At 36.5% G+C, this 22,208-nt stretch overlaps 2 protein-coding genes across 2 annotated transcripts in view; both read left to right on the top strand.

Moving 5' to 3' along the window:
- The window catches only part of LOC142973520 (uncharacterized), a 147,581-nt gene extending 130,552 nt beyond the window's left edge, over positions 1 to 17,029 (top strand). The window contains exons 3-15 of the mRNA XM_076115310.1: positions 1,881 to 2,002; positions 7,035 to 7,847; positions 7,930 to 8,070; positions 8,238 to 8,362; positions 8,438 to 8,566; positions 8,696 to 8,864; positions 9,394 to 9,557; positions 9,914 to 10,081; positions 10,424 to 10,626; positions 10,993 to 11,158; positions 12,215 to 12,348; positions 12,583 to 12,700; positions 12,805 to 17,029. Coding sequence (XP_075971425.1) covers positions 1,881 to 2,002; positions 7,035 to 7,847; positions 7,930 to 8,070; positions 8,238 to 8,362; positions 8,438 to 8,566; positions 8,696 to 8,864; positions 9,394 to 9,557; positions 9,914 to 10,081; positions 10,424 to 10,626; positions 10,993 to 11,158; positions 12,215 to 12,348; positions 12,583 to 12,700; positions 12,805 to 14,418 — 4,066 coding nt within the window. The 3' untranslated portion in view covers positions 14,419 to 17,029. The remainder of the gene's footprint in view (positions 1 to 1,880; positions 2,003 to 7,034; positions 7,848 to 7,929; positions 8,071 to 8,237; positions 8,363 to 8,437; positions 8,567 to 8,695; positions 8,865 to 9,393; positions 9,558 to 9,913; positions 10,082 to 10,423; positions 10,627 to 10,992; positions 11,159 to 12,214; positions 12,349 to 12,582; positions 12,701 to 12,804) is intronic.
- A 200-nt stretch (positions 17,030 to 17,229) lies between these two features.
- Positions 17,230 to 21,269, top strand: LOC142973862 (uncharacterized). Its single transcript, XM_076115882.1, has 7 exons — positions 17,230 to 17,467; positions 17,711 to 17,915; positions 18,148 to 18,221; positions 18,405 to 18,494; positions 18,796 to 18,909; positions 19,075 to 19,200; positions 19,507 to 21,269. Exons 1-7 carry the CDS (start codon positions 17,297 to 17,299, stop codon positions 21,241 to 21,243), a joined length of 2,517 nt encoding a protein of 838 aa, XP_075971997.1. The 5' UTR covers positions 17,230 to 17,296; the 3' UTR covers positions 21,244 to 21,269.
- Positions 21,270 to 22,208: the final 939 nt, after the last annotated feature.

Below are 22,208 nucleotides of genomic sequence, written 5' to 3'. Positions count from 1 at the left end.
GAAACTTCCCGCCTTTAATTGAGATTAATGGGCAACTTAATGGCTTGTAATCGATGAGTCGGCACTCTGTCACTATTTCGGCGCTTTTCCAATTTTTATTCTGTATTTTTCTTGTAACTAGAAATGACATCAACATAGACATATTGGGACTCATCACGTAAAATGAGAAAAAATAATGATCGTCTGCCGCACGATGAATGCACCTTCATTCTCGCTCATGAAGAGTACTTCATCGGTTTTGTTGGATCGGAATCAGAGCAAGTTTTCCTATAACGAAGTTAGATCAGACAAACAGGGAGACATCCGACCGTCTATTCGTCTAACGTCATTAGATACCGCTCGTTAGTGCCGCTTCTGACGTCCAATCTGTGGGAATTGTGAAAATTTTATTGAGTTACAGACACCCCCCACATCTGAAATTATATTTCGTGAATAGTGCGACTCGCTAGGTTCGTTATAGGTATACAAATTACATAGAGAAACATTCTTCAATATACGTTATACATATTGGTACATCAGACAATAAGTCGCTTGTCAGTTAGAGTCGTTAGTGACATCAATTATTTAGCAAATAATCAAAGATAACGGGAAATTCCTTTATGTATTTTACCTTTTCATCGTCCGTTGTTCATTAATACGTAACGGTAACATAACACTTCTTTTAACAATAGCTTACAGTATCTAGTTCAAAAACAAATAGAGCTGAAATGACTCGAGTCATCCGAGTAAACTCGTTGCCTCACTAAGAATAAATGTATTTGGGGAAAATCCTTTGTACGATAACAATACTATCATGAGACGTTATTGTATTCAGACTTATGTTACAGAATAAGGGAATTGCTTTAGCGGTAACTTGTCAAAGCGCTCGTTCTCGTGACTCCTCTGGGAATTATTTTACAAATCCTTCATTCTTAATCTTCTCGGTTTTATAAGATTACTCGCGTCTGTTTTGTTATTCTATGAATTTTAAACGTCAAGTGAATGAATCTAAAGTGCAGTGACTCGAACGATGATATAAATATGCTATCCGCTATTTCAGTCGACATCATTATTCCACGTAGCTAAAAAGTCATATCATAACCCCATACTTTCCCATGGGAAACGGCGACATCATAATCAATCCATCTGTCACATCCTCGTCCAACAACTAAGGCTGTTAAAATCCGGAAATTTGTTTCCAGAGCATTTCCCGCGGGAGACAGTTCACACGTTCAAATTATACATTATTACATACATTACACGAGTTAGAAAGTATACACGTATCACCTTCGCTCGAATGCTACCTTAAATAAAAGTTGGCCAACTAAAAACATTAAAAGGGCGCGAGCCCAGTATATCAGTATTATAACCCTGATTTATTAGCCATTACACTGGTGCTCTACATTTTAATACGAACAGTTTGAACTCTGTGTGAATAGCATTAAATCATAATTAGTTGAACGTGCTGTTGAACATAATATGAGGTCGGTGGTATTATGTGAAACAGCGCAACTTTCGTGCTTTACCTCGGCCGGCTTAATATTGCGACGATGAAGGGCACTTATGCATTAACACTGGGAGCGGGTGCAATTTTACTGGAGGACGAATGAATATTACATGTCGGACAACGAATGTACACGTGTACCTGGGAAATTTTCATGGAAGTTTGCGGTTAATTTAGTTTTCTATCTACCTACAACTATATACCCATGTTACTATGGGTAACAAAGTATAATTTAGGGTGACTTTGATAGTTATTTTTGCAGAGATGTAAATTTTGATGATATTCTTTGTTCATTTGTTGACTTTAAGCAGCAGCTGTATACTGTTTTATAAGTTGCGAAACCACAAGCTAATGTAAAGAATGATGTCTTAAATGGGTAACATTTTGATTGTTCCAGAGAGTTCAAGTTAGTGCTGAGGCCGGACCCCAGCTCGGTGTTCGCGGACGGCGTGCAGTTCCACACGACGGCCGGCCAACTCGACTATAACACCGCACACGTCTATTCGGGGAAACTAGAAGGTAAGTACTGAGAAAATTTAAATACTGAAATGTATTCTGCACTATTTTCCATGAATATTGGAAGCCTATTTACAATTTCTTATCATAAATTTCTTTCTTATCATATCTTATATTTCAATCAATGTAATTAAACGGCTATAATATTGAATAATTAAATCATTTATTAAAGATATTAGGTACGGAATTAAAACCTTTTATGACCGGTTTACTTATACACAACTATCAACAGCATATTTTTAATAAAAGCTTACTTACTTTTTCATCAAAATTTATCGTAATTACTTTTTGTTGGTCCCATTGAACCGTGAGTCCAATAGTCTATAATGTAAAGGTATCATACACTGCTATCATTCATCCAGGGACTCACTTTATACAAAGTTGTTGAACCACGTAGATTGAAACGTTGCCCACAAAGTCACGGCCCCACAAAATAATTTATATTAGATCCAAAATATCCAGCGAACACTGAAATAAGTTTTATATCAGTAATACCGTTCAGAAAAAGGAATTTTTACCTTAACCTTTTTCGTAAAAATGAACGTTGAACATTTGATGTTAGATATGTGGCTGAATTTATAGCGCAAAGTTGAGTCTAGCCTAAAAGTTTCACCTGATATGATGTAACCTGTTAAACGAGAGAGTGAGCGGTATTTTATATCGCAGATAACTTCGTACTTGCCATTAAAATTATACAGGTTCGGTTTTCTGATGTAAGATTTTAAGCATAGCGACTGAGGTTTTCAATTTTGCATTGATGTTTTCAGTTTTGGATATTTATTTTTACATAATTACCTCACTTGCTACTACTTGCTGAAGACATTTTTCTTGATATTTTAGTAACAAAATTGCAGTTCTAGAATGTGGGTGGTGTGGGTCTCATATACCTCTAATTTTAAATTGTTAACCCGGGAATACCACATGTTATGTTATACTTATTCAATAAACACCCACACACTAAAAATATCTAACGTGCTCTTAAAATGTTACTGATACTTTGATGAAAAACACGTGAAAAACAGTACATAAACAAACATTTACATTAAATAACCTTTAATACAACCCCAGTTGGATCAATGGCTCCTATTCCGTTACGTCAACAGCATTAATTAAATCTAATGGACTAAATTATAACCGATTGTTATTATATCTTGCCATCAGAGCCAGTAATTCATATTCTGTAATTGAACGAATTTGATAGCACAATAATAATTGAGGGATATTTGAATAATTTCGGCAATAGTCATTAGTATGGTCTCATTATATTGAAAAACATTAGCATCATACAATTCTCTTTACAATACGTTAGCTGTCGCAAAACTAATAAAAGTCTTAAAAAATGTGTGAAGATATTACCTATTCCTCGCCTTGCCAGACCATCGATCTTTTGTAAGGCTTCTACGTTCTACAGCTTACGCATAGATATTGCCATAAACAATATAACATCACACAATGTTGCCACATCAGATAAACATTAGTGATGTAATCCGCGGCTTAGCCAAGAATGATGCTAACCTGATTGCCTAGGGTTGACTGAATCTAGAACAATAGGTACAAAGTTATTATTGGAATTGCACTAGTATGAGTGACAGCCACTTAAGACTTACTTATTGTGAATGGATTGAATAATGCATTGTCCAAGTCGAAACTTTTTAACGTGTTTTATTCTCGTTTAAGCATTTTTACTTTATTGTTTTGAAGTTATTACAGCTTATTTTGGAGTCTCCTTTAAAGTTTACTAAATAGGCCAGTTTAAATTTCATGCGATTTAAGTTAAGCTTACTTTACTTGACTATCTAACACTGAAAGAAATTTTCAAATCGGACCAGTAGTTCCTGAGATTAGCGCGTTCAAACAAACAAACTAACAAACAAACAAACAAACAATCAAACAAACAAACTCTTCAGCTTTATAATATTAGTATAGATTCTTATGTACAGTCCTTAATTTATACCTTTAAACATATGCCAAAAACGCTTAAAAAGAGTGAAGGAATTTGAATCTGCATTGGGCAATAAGCATTCTATACAAATACTCGCATCGATTGACATTATAAAAACGTGAATAAATAATGGGCATTCATCATTGAGGGTGCTCATTATCATAAAACGGCAATTCGTCAGCCCTGTACAATGAGGAACTGTAGCAAAGGCGCGTCACGTGCGACGAGACTCGTTTGTGCCAATTCATGGAGCCTTCTCTACCTAATACATGATGCGGACGCTGGGAGTGTGTAACGTGCTTTATTTATTTTCTGAATTCCGCAACCATGTACCGTACCTGTGTCACCTTTACAAGTATAATCAATCTTGCTCTGCATTCATCTTTTGTGTTCCGTTTTAGTTGACACAGATTTTTAATTTTGGAGAATTTTTTAAATGTGCTTAAGCCAAAGTATACAAAAGACATTAAGGAAATTTAACAATGCGTAGCCCGTTTGGCATCTTACAGCTTGGCTAGACAGCAAAGGAAAAAAAAGAGTAACTAAAACTTAAAAAATCACTTCAATTTCACATTAGCTGGTTTGTTTAAAACAGATATCTACATTTTGTGAGCAGCTATAGTTATTCAAAAGCAGTATTTAAGCACATAATAGACTATAATAGCTGTTGTACGTAGGCATTGTATACTTAACAATGCTGTACTAAGACATGATTCACTAGAATGTAATTATCGCAGCTGTGATCTCCATAATAATATAGTATTCTGCAACAATTAACTCAGCGTTGTTCATGACTACACTCTGTTACTTAACTATTGATCTTCTTTGTACATTATTATACTACTTATCTATGTACTATGACTGTTTCATAGCAAGATAGCCAACCTAACCGTTAACGTAACACAAATTTCTAGAAAACAATTTTATCCCCATGCAAATAAAACTAAATTTACTGCAAATCTCTAGTAGTTAGATTGTTGTAAGAAAACCCAGAAAGTTTATTTTAAGCATAAGTTTATTTAATTAAGTATAAATATGTTTCAAGTTCACAAGCTCTTATACGTTCACGGTTTTGTTCATCACACTCGCAAGGCCGTGTTTTATTTAAAACACGCTATACTAATCGAGCATTTCCACGAAACATCTAAATTAACGCTTATATGATAAATTGTGGAAGACCAGACAATAATAAGCGTTTAATTTTTTACTTTATAAGTAGTTCGTGTCACTACAATACGCAATACACAGTTTTATGTGACCTCTATTATAAATTAACTTATCTTTTCCCTTGAGTATACGTAAACCGTTAAAATGTTACGCATATTTATGATCCTGAATAATAATCGTAACTCGAATGATGTATGAAATAACCTTATGTTTTAAAAAATAAACTCTAAGTGTTACAAATCTTAAAATTTAAACAAAGAGATGTTGATGAATAAAACCGAAACATTTTCTATTTTTCATTGTAAGCCTGTGCCGAATTGAAGAAGCATCTGTACCGTACACAAATTTGCTTTCAATTCATATTCTCGAAAAAACTTTTTATACAAACGAAGCGATTTGTAAATTTCCATCATTGCAGTTCGGAACATTCATTTTTATTCCCGGCTACCATTAATTGTTCGGCGGGCTGTGGAATTAAATTGTTTTCCTTAAACGGATTACTCCTTTAGACTGGGTTTCTTTTAATTACAAAAGTCCTGTTAAAATTACTTTCTCGTTAATAAGTTTACAAATTAACGTTACAATTTTGTGAAGTGGTGCTTAACTGTAGACGCCCGTACATAATAATTGTGCTATGTTAGAAAATGTAAAGGATGGTAAAGGGCTAAATATTTTCAAAATATGTTTAAGTGTGTTCAGAATAATATTTTGTTTTGTATTTATTGTTTTATAGCAAAGGTTTATGCGTATTTTATTAAATTCCGTTTTACTTTAATTAAACCATAATTTAGTTGAGACATACTCCAACCCTTCAGTTATTTCCCAAGTCTTTGAAACAACCAATTAAGCATGAGCCCAACAAACTTCTACATTCTGTGACTAACTTAATAAAAGGAAATTATGTGCTGCGACCCATCTGGAACGCTGGAGACAAAGTGAATTTTGAACAAATTACTTCCAAACTTTAATCAAGTATGTCTTTTGCAAATTCGTCTTTTTGTATATAATTACGATGACAGATCCTACTTCTTTAAGGTCAAATAAAATAGAACAAATAATACAACAATACAATTTGTTAGCTAAAACTTGAGAATCTGTAGTAAAATTATAATAAAATAATCAACAATTTTATGATCCTTGAACAAAGATGGAAATCCTCTAGGAATAAAGTGGCAGGTGGCTCTCGTTAATCTTTCGCATTGGCATCACTCAAAATCTTGATCCAGTGATTTAGCGAAGCGTAATAATGCAGTCTGAGATTTTATCTAAAAATACATCATCGTTAAAGTCATTCATCAGCGAGTGCCTATCGTCTCCATGAATACTTATCGGGTTTGTTTCTCAACCAATATTTTTCTTTTTTCCGTTACTTGAAAATGAAACGGAGTGTAAGGTGGAGCAGTAATTACCGTTATTTATGAGCGGTTTCAATCCCTCCCTACTGCGACTGCAAGTTGTGATTTTAATTCATTCAGAGTCCCGAGGCTCTTTGCACCTCGAATTAGTTTGCATAAAATATCGTCAGCCATTTATTTGAGCGTCCCCAAGTTGTTTGTACTTCAAAGGCTTATTTTGAAATAGTGAAGTCTTTGAATTAATTGTTAGATAAAGTGTCTGTTTATTTAAATAAAGTTGTATTATATAAGAAAAAGCCTTGTTTATGAGGGATATTCGTAGCGTACAGGATACGTCGATCTAGGTCGGTTTCAGGACTAGTGTAGTAATCCTCTGATTTTATCGAATTATCCGGAGCGCGAAATGACTTAAGAATTTCGGGTTCGCACATTTTATATGTCGGTAGCGGCTGTCATGTCAATATTTTCCGTCAATAGTTATCTACCGGTGATAGGAAGGTATATTATTTGAAACAAAATTGCATATATTAAGTTATATAGTTTTTAAACAAAACTTATATTTTTTTTTTAGGTGACGAATCATCTCACGTCTACGGTGTTATAACTGCTGATGGTCTCTTCGACGGTACCATTTGGACACCTACAGAGGAGTACTACGTTGAGCCCATATCTCGATATAACGTAGACCACCCATCTATGCACAGCGTCGTCTATCGAAGATCTGATGTAGAGCACCCGCATGACACTAGCGAAGGAGCACCATGCGCCTCACATCTACTCCATATGAAGAGAACTTCAGGCCAGGAAGTTGAACTATTTAATTTCTCAGATCAACGAAACATAAAAGACTCTCATCTAAATAATTATACCGAAGACCACCGCAGTGAAGTTCACAGCCGCAAAAAAAGATATTACCCCGAAGACGAAATGCAAGATGACGAGCCAAAGAAAAATCCCGAATTACCTTTAGACTTAGACGTTCCTTACACGAGCAACAACGAGCCGGGCGATAAGTTAAGCACAAGAAAACCTAAAACCAAAATTGATAAAAGTAACCTCATAACTAAAGTGCGACTCGATTCTGAAGAGTCGAGACCGAAGCCAAAGACGCACGTTGAAGTTATAAAAACGAAAGCGGGAGTCGTTACTGTTAGTAAGGATATAGTTAAGAAAGAGCCAATGGGATATACTGTGCTGTCAGCCAACGGGACCGACGACGGTCGACATGTGAACAAGAGAGCCACGGTAGATCCGAGGAAAACCACGTGCCTCGTATATTTGCAAGCAGATCACATGTTCTATCAGAGATACGGCTCGGAGGAAGCTTGTATCGAAGTTATGACGCGCCATGTACAGAAAGTTAACGCAATATACAAAGTGACAGGTAATATTTTAGCTTCACTCGAAAGATATCAAGTTAATTACGTATCGCTTACTTTATCCCCAATGGTAATAACTTGTTTCAGACTTCAATCAAGATGGAAAGCCGGACAACATCACGTTTATGATCAAACGAATCAAAGTTCACACGTTAGATGCTCTGAAGGACCCCGCTTACAGGTTTCCCAATAACTACGGGGTTGAAAAGTACTTGGAGCTTTTTTCAGGTTCGTTTTTTTCAATATTCAATTACGCATTCAAAAGAGCCGGCCCGGTCTCTGGAGGGCAATCCTACAAAGTTAAGCTATTAGTTTAATAAATTACAAGTACTTATAAACGGAAGGCTTCATTTATTTTTTCATAAAAAGATTTATGTTTTATTTATGACTTTCAGAGGAAGATTACGATGCTTTCTGTCTTGCGTACATGTTTACGTATCGAGACTTCGAAATGGGTACATTGGGCTTGGCGTGGACCGGTGATCTGAAGAACGCCGGTGGTGTGTGTGAGAAAAATGGGGTAAGTTATAAAATATGAAATTCTGTTTACATCGTACCAACTGTTCAAATTTACTTATTATATCGGCTATTTCAGCACTACCGCGGCAGCATGAAATCCCTGAACACAGGTATCGTGACTCTACTCAACTACGGCAAGCACGTGCCACCCGCAGTCTCTCACGTGACTCTCGCTCATGAAATAGGTCACAACTTTGGATCACCGGTAAGTAACACTAACGAGACATACTAATAAATGTCTACGTAATGTGGTTCATTGACCTTTGTTCAACAAGGGTTTATATGAATGTTTAGCGAAACTTTTTAAATAGTATTAATTGTGTGTATTCTACAGCACGACCCCGAAGTGTGCACTCCATTCGGTGAGGACGGTAACTACATAATGTTCGCGCGAGCCACCAGCGGCGACCGGAAGAATAACAACAAATTCTCGCCGTGCTCCCTCAGGGCCATCGACCCGGTGCTTAATAATAAAGCAAGGTCTCCTAAAGGGTGCTTCACTGGTAAGAGTTTATTAATGAAATAATCATTTTACGCTAAATACCAAACTGTTGTAAGTTCATTGGCTTTATCTGACTTACTTTTGTATTTTTACTAGTGTTTGTTTTTTGGAGATCGGATGATAGAGATCGGTTTATATTTTCGATCTTTGTCCACATTTAAAAAAAAAAATATCTTTGGACATAGTCTTGTATAACTGCCTCTGTGGCGCGGTCGGTAGTATATGCGGCTGCCGTGCGAGAGGTCTCGGGCTCGAATCCTGGGTCGGGCCTAAAAGTCTTTTCTGAGATTTTCCGTTAAGAATTTCTAAGAGATTGCCCGGAGTTGGGAAGTTGAGGTCGAAGACCTCCGTGCCTCGGAGAGCACGTAAAGCCGTCGGTATAGAGTGTACCTGTGTATTGTGCACACACTTGAACACTATAAACAAAGTCCTGCACAGATGGCCAGGTTCAATGAAACTGACCGCCGCAGCCGTATATCGGCAAGGAGGACATTATATAAGTGTCGTAAATCGGAATGATATATTTACAGAACCTCAACCAGCGATTTGCGGTAATGGCGTGGTGGAAGAAGGCGAGGAGTGTGACTGCGGCTGGGCCTCCGAATGTACGGACGTGTGCTGCAGACCGCAAGCTGCCAGACCTCACTATAAACCATGCACGCTCACCGAACACAGCGTGTGCAGTCCTAGTCAGGTAAAATTCATAAAGGACAACTTTTTACATAGTAAAGAAAAAGTTACTTAACTTTTTGGTGGAAATTATTGTTGCGCACTTTTCTACTTGCAAGTTTCTATATGACTTCCCGTAATTTTCTGTCTGAGATGCCGCACAGAAGAAGGCAATGTGGTCAATGTAGCTCCTTAAATCTTTTTATTCTTTCTTCACTACTCACCTAAGATGGTCACCCATCCACAGAACAACCTAGGCAAACGTAGCTTAACCTCAGAGATTGATGCACGCGGCTGTTGTCTTCACTATTAAAGTAAAAAAACTAGATTTACTTTTTATCTTTTTTACAATAGTTTTCAATGAATGGTGATTGTTCCCAGGGTCCGTGTTGTACAGCGTCATGTACCCTCAAGTTCGGCGACAAGTGTCGGTCTGACAACGGTTGCCGTGACGCTGCGTTCTGCGACGGCAAGCGAGCCGCCTGCCCCGCGAGCCGACACAAGGCTAATAGAACCAGATGCGATAAGGAACTTGTGTGCTACATGGGAGTAAGTATATAACTTTAGAATTATTGTCTTTTGTTAATTGAAGCGTTGAATATGTATGTTAGTCGTAGGATACGTAAATGCTTTGTTCTTTTACGTAGATATGTAGAATCTCGATAAGCCGAGATTGCTCTTCTCAGGATTTTATGTCAGGTGGTGTAAATGCACTGGTTTCCTCTTTAAAATTGAAAGAGTGACTCTATATTACACTTATTTCTATCAAAGGCATAAAATTATACTATTTAAAAAGTTTGAAAATACACAGCAATACAACTAATTTTGATGTGGTATTGTAAAATAACTATAAAAAACAAACAGCTCACATTACTACTTACTTTTCTCCAGGAGTGCACCGGTTCCATCTGCCTGGCTTACGGCCTGGAGTCGTGTCAATGTGCCCCTCGGAAGGACGATCCTCGGTCAGCGTGCGAGCTGTGCTGCCGCAAGCCTGGCGGGCCTTGCATGTCCTCCTTCGACTGGAACATCTCGCCCTACGACGTGCCCGATATGTATGCCAAACCGGGGACGCCGTGCAATGATTATAATGGGTAAGCCACCTTACCGTTAGTGAAAATATATCCTGAAATATAACCATACATGATATGAGAATACATTCTAAAATGATTATTTATTGCAATAATTACGCGATTCTGACGGAAAAGTTATATTTAACTTTTTAAACTTAATGTAAGGGTCCTACTAGTATATTTTTTATCGTTTTTTTTACTATATTTACTTGCTTAGCAGTTATTAATTTATCAATAAATCTATCAATTTTAAGTGTCGTTACCCACAATATTGAAAAACATTAGGATCCAGGCTGAAGGATTAGTTTTTTCAGAAATATAAGTAGGTACCAAGCGTGTGAACCAGAAAATACGCATTATTATACAAAACAAATAAATAATTTTCAGATACTGCGACGTGTTCCAACGTTGCCGCGAGGTGGATCCGTCAGGCCCGTTAGCCACGCTGCGCAAGTTGCTGCTGTCTGATGAGAGCATCGCCGGCTTCAAGCGATGGGTGCTCAAGCACTGGTACGCGGTACTACTCATACTGCTCGCTGTTATCGCATTACTGGTAAGTACTCACATCGATGTACATATATTCTGCAATGCGACTTTATTAAAATATTTTCAAGAAGTTTTCTTCAGATAATAACATTATTTCGGCAATAAAAACCCATTCAGAAAATGAAATAGGATAAGAGGTCAATTTGTAAATTTAATTTGAACAAATATGTTGGAATCAAAAGACGAAATCAGGGGTAAAGTGGTGCCAAGAGTGAAAATAATTATACAGCAGGATCAAAGATTGTATTTTTTGTTTTTGTTATCATAATTTACTTTTGTTTTGTTTAGCGTTGCTGCAGCGCTCTCGATGTTGCTATCGAAATAGACACTAAATGTTAGTGTCTAGTTTATTATAACTCCTCTGTGGGAAGGTATATGAGCCGAATGTTTATGTATTACGCTAAATATGTCTTTACACCTATAGCACATGAGCAGATATCTCATGTGCCTATAGTTTAACATTTTGTTGTAAAGTATAAAATGTAGTTAAGCTAGATTCTATTAGCTATTTCTGTGTGTCAGTATAAGCAAACCATCATCAAAGAACAAAATATTAAACAATACGAGGCATTACGTACTCCCGGCTAATATTGATTAAATTGTTACGCTAATTATTCTTCTACACTAATGTGGCGTTGCTAAACAAATACCTGCTTAATAGCAGGTATTTGTTTAGCAACGCCATAAGGATTGACAACATTCCCCTATTATAAAATCTATACTAATATTATAAAGCTGAAGAGTTTGTTTGTTTGAACGCGCTAATCTCAGGAACTACTGGTCCTATTTGAAAAATTCTTTCAGTGTTAGATAGTCCATTTATCGAGGAAGGCTATAGGCTACATATCATCACGCTACGACCAAAAGGAACAGAGTAGCAATAAAAAATGTTACAAAAACGGGGAAAATTTTTGTGACGCCAGCGAAGTTGCGCGGGTTAGCTAGTTATGTATGTATAATTTTGAGTCAGTTGCACATCATTGGTAAAACGAACTCATCCTTAATACGGGATGGTTAAGCAAGCACTTATTGCATTTATTAATTTGTATCAATGTGATTCCAGGTGGCTAGTACGCGTTTCTTCGGTCGTCACGGCAAGAAGCTCAAGTCGGTGACTATCATCCACTCGTCTACTACTGAAACTGTTCGCTTGCCCGACGCGGCTGACCAGGGCCTGATAGTTCATACGGCTGTTAGGTACGTATACAACAAACTTTTATATAACACTTGAGTTTAAATTACCTGTGAATTGCCCGGTTTCTGAGGTACATTTAGCGGAAGTTTATCTATTCAATAGGGTTTTTTTTTATATGAGTTTAAATTGAATAGATAAACTACCGCTAAATGTACTCAGATGCCGGGGGTATGTCAATTTGTTTAGGCCAAGTGAGTACAAAGTGTATAATTAATATAACGATGTTTTTATTACAGGTCCAAACTACCTCTCAAAAAGAAAGTAGCACTTCGAACTCGAGCCTACCGCAATAAGAAGGATCTTAAGAAGTTAGGAGACAAAGCCTCTCCACTTCATAGTGCCAACAAGAAGAGAGTAAGTTAAAATATAGCTACCAATTAATAATTAAAAACTGACCAATTAATAATTACGATTTGTACTGTGAATATTGCTTACTTATGTTCATTTTTTCGTTACAGAAGCCAAGCAACCAAGCTAAGCTGGAAGAAGTTCCTAAAATAACAAAAGAAAGCACAGCCGTTATTACGAACCCTGAAGGCAAATCACCAAAACATGTTATACTTTCCAAACATAAAGGAAAGGTGAAAAAGCGAAAATCTAAAATGAAAAAAGAAACAATAGACTACAGTTCAATGCAAAAGCATCCGTCTTCACCTGTTAAAGACTCCGAAGCTCTGAGTAAGGTGCAAAGATGGTTGCTCAGCTCACCACAACCAACCGCCTTGCCCAAATCCAAATCTATTCCACTCGGTCTCACTGAAAGGACCCATAGACAAGTTCAAAAAGGCACCAGGAAAACAAGGCCGTCCAAGAGCGCAACTAATCTTTTGTCCGGTGAAAAAGCTAGACTGCAAGTAGTGTTTAAACCTCCGTTTAGGTTCAGTGTGAAGATTTGCAAGAGCGACAAAACCAAAGTTGTGCTTGATAAGTCTTCTAAACCCGACGTTGAAAGGAAACGTCATGACGTCGGGCCATTACAGACTTCTGCAGATGTCGCCAAAGCCAATCCATCCAGTAAAACATCTAAGCATTCGAATTCCAGTAGGAATGTAGAGAGTGCAACAACTGCCAGTGCTCCTAAAATGGAAAAACCACAAACGCAAGAAAGTAGTAATCATAGTTACGCTAATTTACTCCCTCGAAGTGCCAGTGATTGTAAAATAACTAAGAAAATTCCGGAAGTTAAAGTTCGCAACGGACATAAAAAGAGCAACTCTGTGGGCCAAAAGAAGGAAACCACGGAGAGTCGTCAGAACCTGATATCACAGGAAGAATTTGATAACGCACACGTTTATGAAAATGTAGTAATGTCACAAGACTCTTTCGTTCCTAAAAGCTGTAGTATGCCGCGCCGCCAGACCAGCGTCGGTATATCTCGACAGAGCAGCTACGGCCACCTGCCTAGAGCTCAAATCCGCCCACATAGACATAGTACAAACAATATAAGCAGATCCAGAAACAGCAGTTCATCCGAACTCGAGCACTTCTATAACGTCATCGAGTCGCTGCGACGAAACAACGGGAACGATGTAAATACGTGTAATACCAACACCAGCAGTTCCTCGGGCAGCAGTCGACACGACAGCGCGCTGCTCAAACACAGTTCGAGTTCCCGCCACGGAGGCGGCAGAACTTCTCGTCAAAACAGTCTAGTCGATAAACCGGTGCGGTCGAGTCCGACGGATTCCTCCAAACTCAAGAGACAGCTCAGCGAGGCCGAACTGGCCAAATCTCAGCCGCACGGCGACGGCGGGCTCAGGGGCTTCCAACTCGTCGTGGGAAAGGATAAGCTGAAGCGCCAGCTGAGCGACAACGAGCTGTGCAAGTCGCGGGTGCAGCTGGCGATGCCGATGTCGGCGGGCGCGGAGCCGCGGCCCGCGTTCTGCTGGAACAAGCGCGCCAGCCTGGACTGCGAGGCGTCGCTGGCGCCGCGCGCGCCCGCCGCCCGCCACAAGCGCGGCACCTACACGTTCGGCGAGCTCAAGAACACCGTCCCCAACGCCACGGACGCCCCGCCCGCCGATGACGTCCACGTTTCCCCCGAGGAGTTTTTAAAGATAATCGATAATTAGTATTACTGTGGACTTGTAAACGTATAAACCTCGAGTGATTATTTTAAAAATATGAACAAATAATATTAACGTGTATATTAGATACCTATTCGCGAGATGTACTATTGTCGGCTGGTGTAAATATTGTAATTTGCTTTTAATATTAGTACTAATGTAACCTGCCACTGAAACAGACCATTGCTCAGTGCGTTACTATGAATACACGAAAAATATAAAAAGTACAGATATAAAGTAATAATACTCCGAATAAGTACAATAATTTAAATTTGATCTTGTGCATAAGAGTAACGCGCTGTTACGCTAAGAAATTCATGTTTCTGTAAATTAATAAAGCATTTGGAAACATTATGAACTAAATTAAATTATTTTTAAACTTATGAAATTATTTTCTTATAAGTAACCATATTTTACATAATACGTAAGAACGAGTAACTTATTATATTTAATTAACATGTCGTATGTTGTTATAAAGCGTAATAGTATCAATACTGGCAATGATCTAGTTTCACTGACCGATCTCTATAAAATGAATCTCTATTTTTTCTACATGCTATGTATTGTACAAATTTACTCAAACCTATGTAAAGTGTTCATGTAAGATTATTTAATTACTTTACGTAATTCATTTTATTTTACTTTTTTTATTTTTTTCTATCTTTAACATTTTTTATTTAGATAGCGGTCAATTAGCATGTCAATCTGTTAATAACATAGTTGTCTAAGAAGTTCGAGTCTACACCGTAATAATATTCAAAATAATTATAATTTTATAACCAAGGTTTAACTGGATTCTTTTATGAACTTTACCTAAGTTATTATTATTAACATTAAGTTCTAAGGAAATTCGATTTGTTTCAAAAATATAAAGAAACATTATTTTGCTATATTTCAAATGAGTCAACCATTCATTACACACTTTTATGATGTTGAATATTTTCGGAAAGTTTTATAACAAGCTTCATAAACAGAATCCTTTAAAACCTTGTTAATATAATACAATAAATAAAAAAAAAACATGAAACTGTTTTATCGATAAAATATTTTTCTATAAATATTGGATTAATCGAACTAACAGACATACCTATTAATAAGATTGTAATTCATAACTAACCGAACTCATGGCTGTAACTTTGTTCTAAACTTTTTGTTCTGCAATATCTGGGATGGAACGTCATTATGTTATTTCACGTATTAGGATGACAATATCGTAGTGCATAATAATAATAAGTAAAAATAAATATCTCTTCTAAATATTGTAATAATTGTTAATAATGCTGTCTAGATGTTAGGTACAAAATAATATTTGTTTTATTAAGTTCCCGCCTAAATTATGACTTGTGATAAATGAACGTTGTCTATGATTTTTATTTATCGATTCAAAGAAAGTTGCTACGTAATTAAAACATTCATTGAATGGGGTAAAACTGCCATAATTAATAACAAATGCGACTGAATAAACCTACTGTAATGACGAAACTGCTTCGTTGTATTTAAACTTATGTTTAGTTAGCAAAACAATTTGGTAGCCAACATTATGTTACGACGGTAAAACATTTTTCAGCGATCGATGTATGATAAACATCTTAATTGAACAAAACAACATCTAGCGAGGAAAATACAGCATAGATGTATGTTCATATTTTATTATTGATTTATTTCTATCTCAGATATTAAACAGAATGTGTTCCAGTATTTTCGTGAGTCGTGCGAAAGCTTTGCGGCTGTGGCACAGCGTTTATGAGCTTCGTCGTAGGGAGGTAAGGGTAAAACGTAAAAGCTATTGTATTGTATAGGAACTGATTTCTAAGAAGATCCTAAAGTATTTGGAAGTGTTACAAATTTGTATTTTATAAAAATACTATTCTGGATAAAGCGAAGATATCTATAAGCAAGTGACCGCATCCACTGGATTATTAACATCAGCTTGCACTAGATTCTTACAATATCCATGTATAAATATATATTTAAAGAAATTTTAGATATCTTCGTCTTCGGTTTGTTTTAACTTGTAAGTCTATTAATAACTCTTCCTTCATAAAATGTTCGATTTAAGTACATGTTAATTGTGAATTTCATATTATATATAATTAATTAAATGTGACTAGATTCTATACAACTATTTAATGGTTTTATAGTTCATAAACATTTGCCATAATGGATATGACAAACGTTATTCTAATCAAAAACTATTTTTAATTTGAATACAGAACTTTGTGATGTTATCTGATATTTACGCATCTGACTATAATCTCACTGTATTTGTTCCAAGTGCCTTATGAACAAATCATTACATTCCTACTTACATTCCAAATTGGTTAGTTTATTAGTTTACCTGCTTAGTTTTCTTTAATATGGTCTGATCGTATAAACTATGAGTTCATAAATATGTTTCAATTTTTGTACTTAATACTTAATTAGTCTGTGATAGAATACCTACGTTTATATATTCTATTGAATCTATTGTATTTTCAAGCTTTACTTTAATATTATAATTTTACTGTCGATATTTTTGAAAATATCCTCCATGAATACAAATTTGTAATAAATTCATTTTCTAACATTTTACTATTTTTTTCTGCATTTTTTAATGGATTAAAAAGACTCCAACAATATTAAAGTTTATTATTTATTGCCCCATAGATACATAACGTATTTACCTAACATTCTGCAAATATTCAAGAAGGTTTCATTTTACAGCATTTACAGTAAAACCGTTTTGGTTCTACCATAAACACGCTATTTAAAATTAATAAATTTTAAACGCCATTCAACTATTACTTCCATTGCGCTTTTGTTTCCTAACCTATCAAAAGTGTCATTTATCATCACACAAAGTTTATTGTGATGATTATTCGGTAAGAATAATTACACTTGAAAAATGGCTCCTATACGCTACAGTCTACATTATGAAGATTATTCGGAGCATTTGATGTCTAGATTCGGTAAACTGTTACAAATGCAGTCATTGGTTGACATGACGCTCATGTGCAGTTCACATACTTTACGAGTGCATAAAGCTGTTCTTGCAGCAAGCAGTGCCTATTTTCAGGTATGTTTATGATAATGTTAAATATAGCTTTAGAAATCTACTACATCGTCAATTTATACATATAAAGATACAAAGGTACAAGAATTATTGTAGCATACTCCACTGATAGAGGATTTTAACTAGCATAGAATGCAAATCATTACATATTTTTACTACTTGATTCCATTTAGGCAAAGAATGTCACACACAGGAATTAATGATTCCTCACATCCATAATTTCTCCATATATTTCTATAATTTTAGGAGGTGCTACAAAAACAAACTGGCGAGCCTTTGATAATCTTAAAGATGCGTTTTAGTGTGTTGAAATGTCTCGTAGAGTTCATGTATTGTGGGAAAACGCAATGTCTTGAAGAAAACTTGGATGAACTGGTATCCGCGGCACAGTTCTTAAAAATTAAAGGACTGTCTAAAGTTACGAAGGAAGGCCTTGGTATTGCGAACAATAGTAAGTCAAAATAAAATGTGATGCTTACAGCTCTACATGTCCCTACTTTTTTTATTTAGATCGGCAATTTAAGCATTTGAGATGATTTTGAGCCTAGGTCCATAAAAGAGGCTACCTTTCCTGGCACTATCAAGTTATAGGTATGTTAGGATCTCTAAACAGAGGATTCTGTTCTACCAAGTAGTCTCGAAACCTAATGTAGGAAGTTAACTTTCAAAATACTTTATTTTAGGTGAAATCCCGGTTTTCACGCCTCCAGTCGTCATAAACAGGCCTCCACAGTCACTTATAGATCTACATTCACAGGTATTTTATTTAACTAATAATATATAATTTTGTGGGCCATGCTAGTGTGTATATATAGTAGTACTAGTAGTCTATGTATAGTAGAGACACCTATATAAGAAACAACCCTGTATACCTACTGAAAAGTCAATAGGCAGCATCTACGAGACTTGAATAAATATTGAATTATGCAATATAATTTAGGATACGGATACAAAGAATCAGCAGACGTCACAGCTGGCGCCAGCGACGAGCACCAGTCAGCCTGTAGACAGCCTCAACCGAGCTAATAAAGTTAGTAAAACAATATATCGATAACATACATACCTCTTGATTTCGTAGAAGATATTTAATTGTTTCTAACTTACCATTAATTGCGAAAGCATTTTCTGACATAATATACGATGCCAGAAACTACAAACTAGGAAAAATTAAAAATGGGCGTCAACCATCTTCCTATATAAACAATCCTAATAATAATATAAGCAATATATTACCCCTTGTTCCTACCTCTTCCTAAGAGGATTTCTAAGGTTAAAAATTACGAAATATTTAAATATCTTTATTCATATTCAAATATATTTGCACTTGTTAGGACATGGTAGTGCGTATTCCGTTTGACATCGAGAACGGCAACGGTACGAATGCAGTTGACTATCCCGACGCACCTAGAGCTATCAAACCACGGCGTGGGCGGCCTAGCGTTAGGGTAAGTGAAAATGAAAACAATATTTTTTTGCCTACAAACACACTATTCTAAATTATATCAAACATTTTTATTTAGTGCCCCATTAGCTTGTACCTACTTCTAGTTATCATACAAAACATTGATAACTAAAATCTTGTCCTAATCATCATTTATAATGATATACAGAGACCTGGACCATGGGAAGGTGCGGGCTCACTGGGACGTGCAGCCGAGCGGGCTTTGCTTCGTCGTGAACAGGACTCAAGAAAAGCTATACACCAACTTAAACATCTGCAAACTAGACATATGCAGGTTTGTTAAAATTATATAACCAGCAAAAATATTAGGTCGGGGAAAAAGTCTTTTCGCATTATAGTATGTATAAACTTTTAATAAAATCTCTTTGGCTTCAAGAATCACAAATTAGGTTCATTAGGTTTCTTTCAGTGAGCTCGTGAGGTACCCAAATATCGATATTTTTTGTGTAGAGAAAAGATTATATTACAAGTTCGTACATACTATAATGCGAAAAGACTATTTCCCCGACCTAATATTCAAATTCACTTACTCCAAATAATGGGACCTTGTTGAGTAACTATCTCACTTGATTGTCTTCAGGACTACATGGACAGAGTAACTCTCTCCCAAGCAGTGAACAGCATCTGTGGCCCAGAATCCTCCAGCAACTATATGAACATCGACAACGACCTCATGTACATGGATCAGACAGTTTCCTCCAACGTCCTGGATCCCACCATCGCTTACACTAAAGAACATTCAATAGGAAACGAGACAATCACTAGTTATGCCAATACAAACCCTACCAGCTCAGCCAATGAGTCCTCGACTAACGGAATCAGTACTGCAATGTCTCAATACGTTAACGCCTTGAAGAATGCTGGACTACCCACCGACCTGCCCATACTCTTTGAATCCGGTGACGGTTCATACATTAACGTCAATGAACAAGTCTTACTTGACATGGTGCAAAGCAGCGAAATACAGTACGAAGTAATAGAACAACCGAATATTATTGAAAAAGTTGCAGATCCTAGCGAAATCAAGAGCATTGATGATCTATCAAAATCTATAGAAAGAGGTGAAATCATGTTAGGCAGTAAAGGTTACGACGGAACCAATGATTATGACAAAGATACATCGCAGTACAATCGCGCGGAAGATACCATCAACAGTCTGAACGCAATATTACCAGATAATCTAGAATCCTTTGCGGAACAACAGAGCTACGTGGTGCTAGACCCTCGCCTCCAAGATAATAACAATTCAATGGACAACGTAAACGCCCACGATTTCTCTTGCATTGACGGCGATATGCAGTTCTTCACGAAGTCAATGAGCGACGACGTCAAAAAGTATTATGAGGACCAGCAACTCAATGATGCCAGAGTAATGGAGCAGCTCTGTCCCGTCAGTAATACTTTAGATACAAACTTCAGCATATCCTTACTTGACTCGAAAAGCTCTCATTTGGGCTCAAATTTAAGCCAACAATACAATCCACTAAATCCTGACGATCTCCGGAGAAACGAAGACTGTTATGACTTTGGGTTGCAGCTCCCACAGAGTGCAGTATTTAAGGAAGATGCTCTGGACTGTTTGATGGCTACTCCGAAACGTACTGACGACGAACAAAATAATTTCGATGATAGCGGCCAGCTGGATCAGCGAGCCCAAGAGAGAGATGAAATCATAAAAGACTTGATGAATATAGAAAACAAAATGAATATGGCACAGAAACATAATTCCACCGTCCACGATGAACTAGACAATACAAATTCTGAATCAAATATGTCTAATGTGGACTCTTTGAATGTCCCTAATGTTTTTGACAACGAAGCCGACAACATGAAAGAATTGAGTACACCGAAAATGAATGGCTCTGATTTGTCAGCAACAATAACATCGAGTGGGTTACAATGGGATAATCTCGACATCAGTAATAAGGAAACTGGTGACAACGATGACGGAAGGAACAATGAAACGAGTAATCAAAATCAAATAGATTCGATTCCTACAGAATCTCAATATAACGATTCCGATTCCGTAATAGATTTGACGAGACCTGTAAGTGTCAAATCAGAGAATAATTGGGGCGATATGATTAACGATAATACTTTGAATAAGGAGAATGAAGCACCAGCTGTGAATGATGAAAATATGAATGCTGGATTAGAAAATGACATTCCATTTGCGGTTGGGTTACTCCCACTTAAGCAGGTGCAACCAACAGAGGAGGCAAGTTTATTAAAAAGAAGGAACTCCACAGATGTCGATATGCTAGACAATGTAGATGCAAAGTGTTTAAAACGTAAAGTGAAATATAAGAAATTGTGAATTAATTAACAATTGAATAGATTATAAATAAATTGCATGTAGGTTACATAACATTTGTTTTATTATCCATGAAACTTGTTGCCTGCGAAGTCGAGGAACAAACTTCAGAGACCATATAGCCCTGAATCACAAATAAAAATGCGATAGCATTATTGAATCCCGTGGCAAGAAATGGATTATCTAGGATATAAAATAACGCCAAATTTTCTCTCTATTGAACAGGCCCTTAGTTACCATGGCTTGTTTCCTTCAAAGTGTGGGTAGGGGTAGAGGCCAGAGTCAAGTGACAAACAGAAAAATAACATACCTAGTTAACTAATGGAAAAAATAAATTGTTACTCATACAAAATAATGTAATCAAAACAGTATCACTCTGTACAAACCTTCATTCACATGGATCACACATGTCTACAAAATTAAATGATTACTTACGCGTACGCAGGAGCAACAGCAGCAAAGTCCCAAAGCAAACTTGCGTGTTAGCTTTGCGATCCTGTGACGACACTGTAATTTTTTGCGTTACCTATCTACTTTCGATTTATTGTCACTTAGTTAGGTACTTCTTAATAATCACTAATCACTTCGACCGTTTATCTTGGAAAAGGAATTCGCAATGTTAAAACTTTGACGTATTTAATGTGATCGCCAACTCTACAGATACCCACATAATTCTATTCTGTGTTGCATAATATTAACGCGCACTCTTATATTAATAACAAATCTCCCGCCGAATCCACTACGTAATGATGAAAAACCATTAATAACTAGCTACTATAGCGTCCGCAACTAACACTTAAACTTTATTATTAAAATATGTTTAATACACAAAACAATAACTATCACTATTTAATTACACTAAAAACTTAAACTAAAACATAAATAAGTGTCCTTTTCGCGAAAGATTAATAAAAACAATAGTTTTGGCGCGCGGAATGTATCGGGAAGTGTGTCAAAGCCACAGGTTC

The sequence above is a fragment of the Anticarsia gemmatalis genome, chromosome 6 (genome assembly GCF_050436995.1).
Source record: "Anticarsia gemmatalis isolate Benzon Research Colony breed Stoneville strain chromosome 6, ilAntGemm2 primary, whole genome shotgun sequence".
NCBI lineage: Eukaryota > Metazoa > Arthropoda > Insecta > Lepidoptera > Erebidae > Anticarsia > Anticarsia gemmatalis.
The sequence above is the reverse complement of the archived record's forward strand: the minus strand, read 5'-3'. Positions and strand labels throughout refer to the sequence as shown.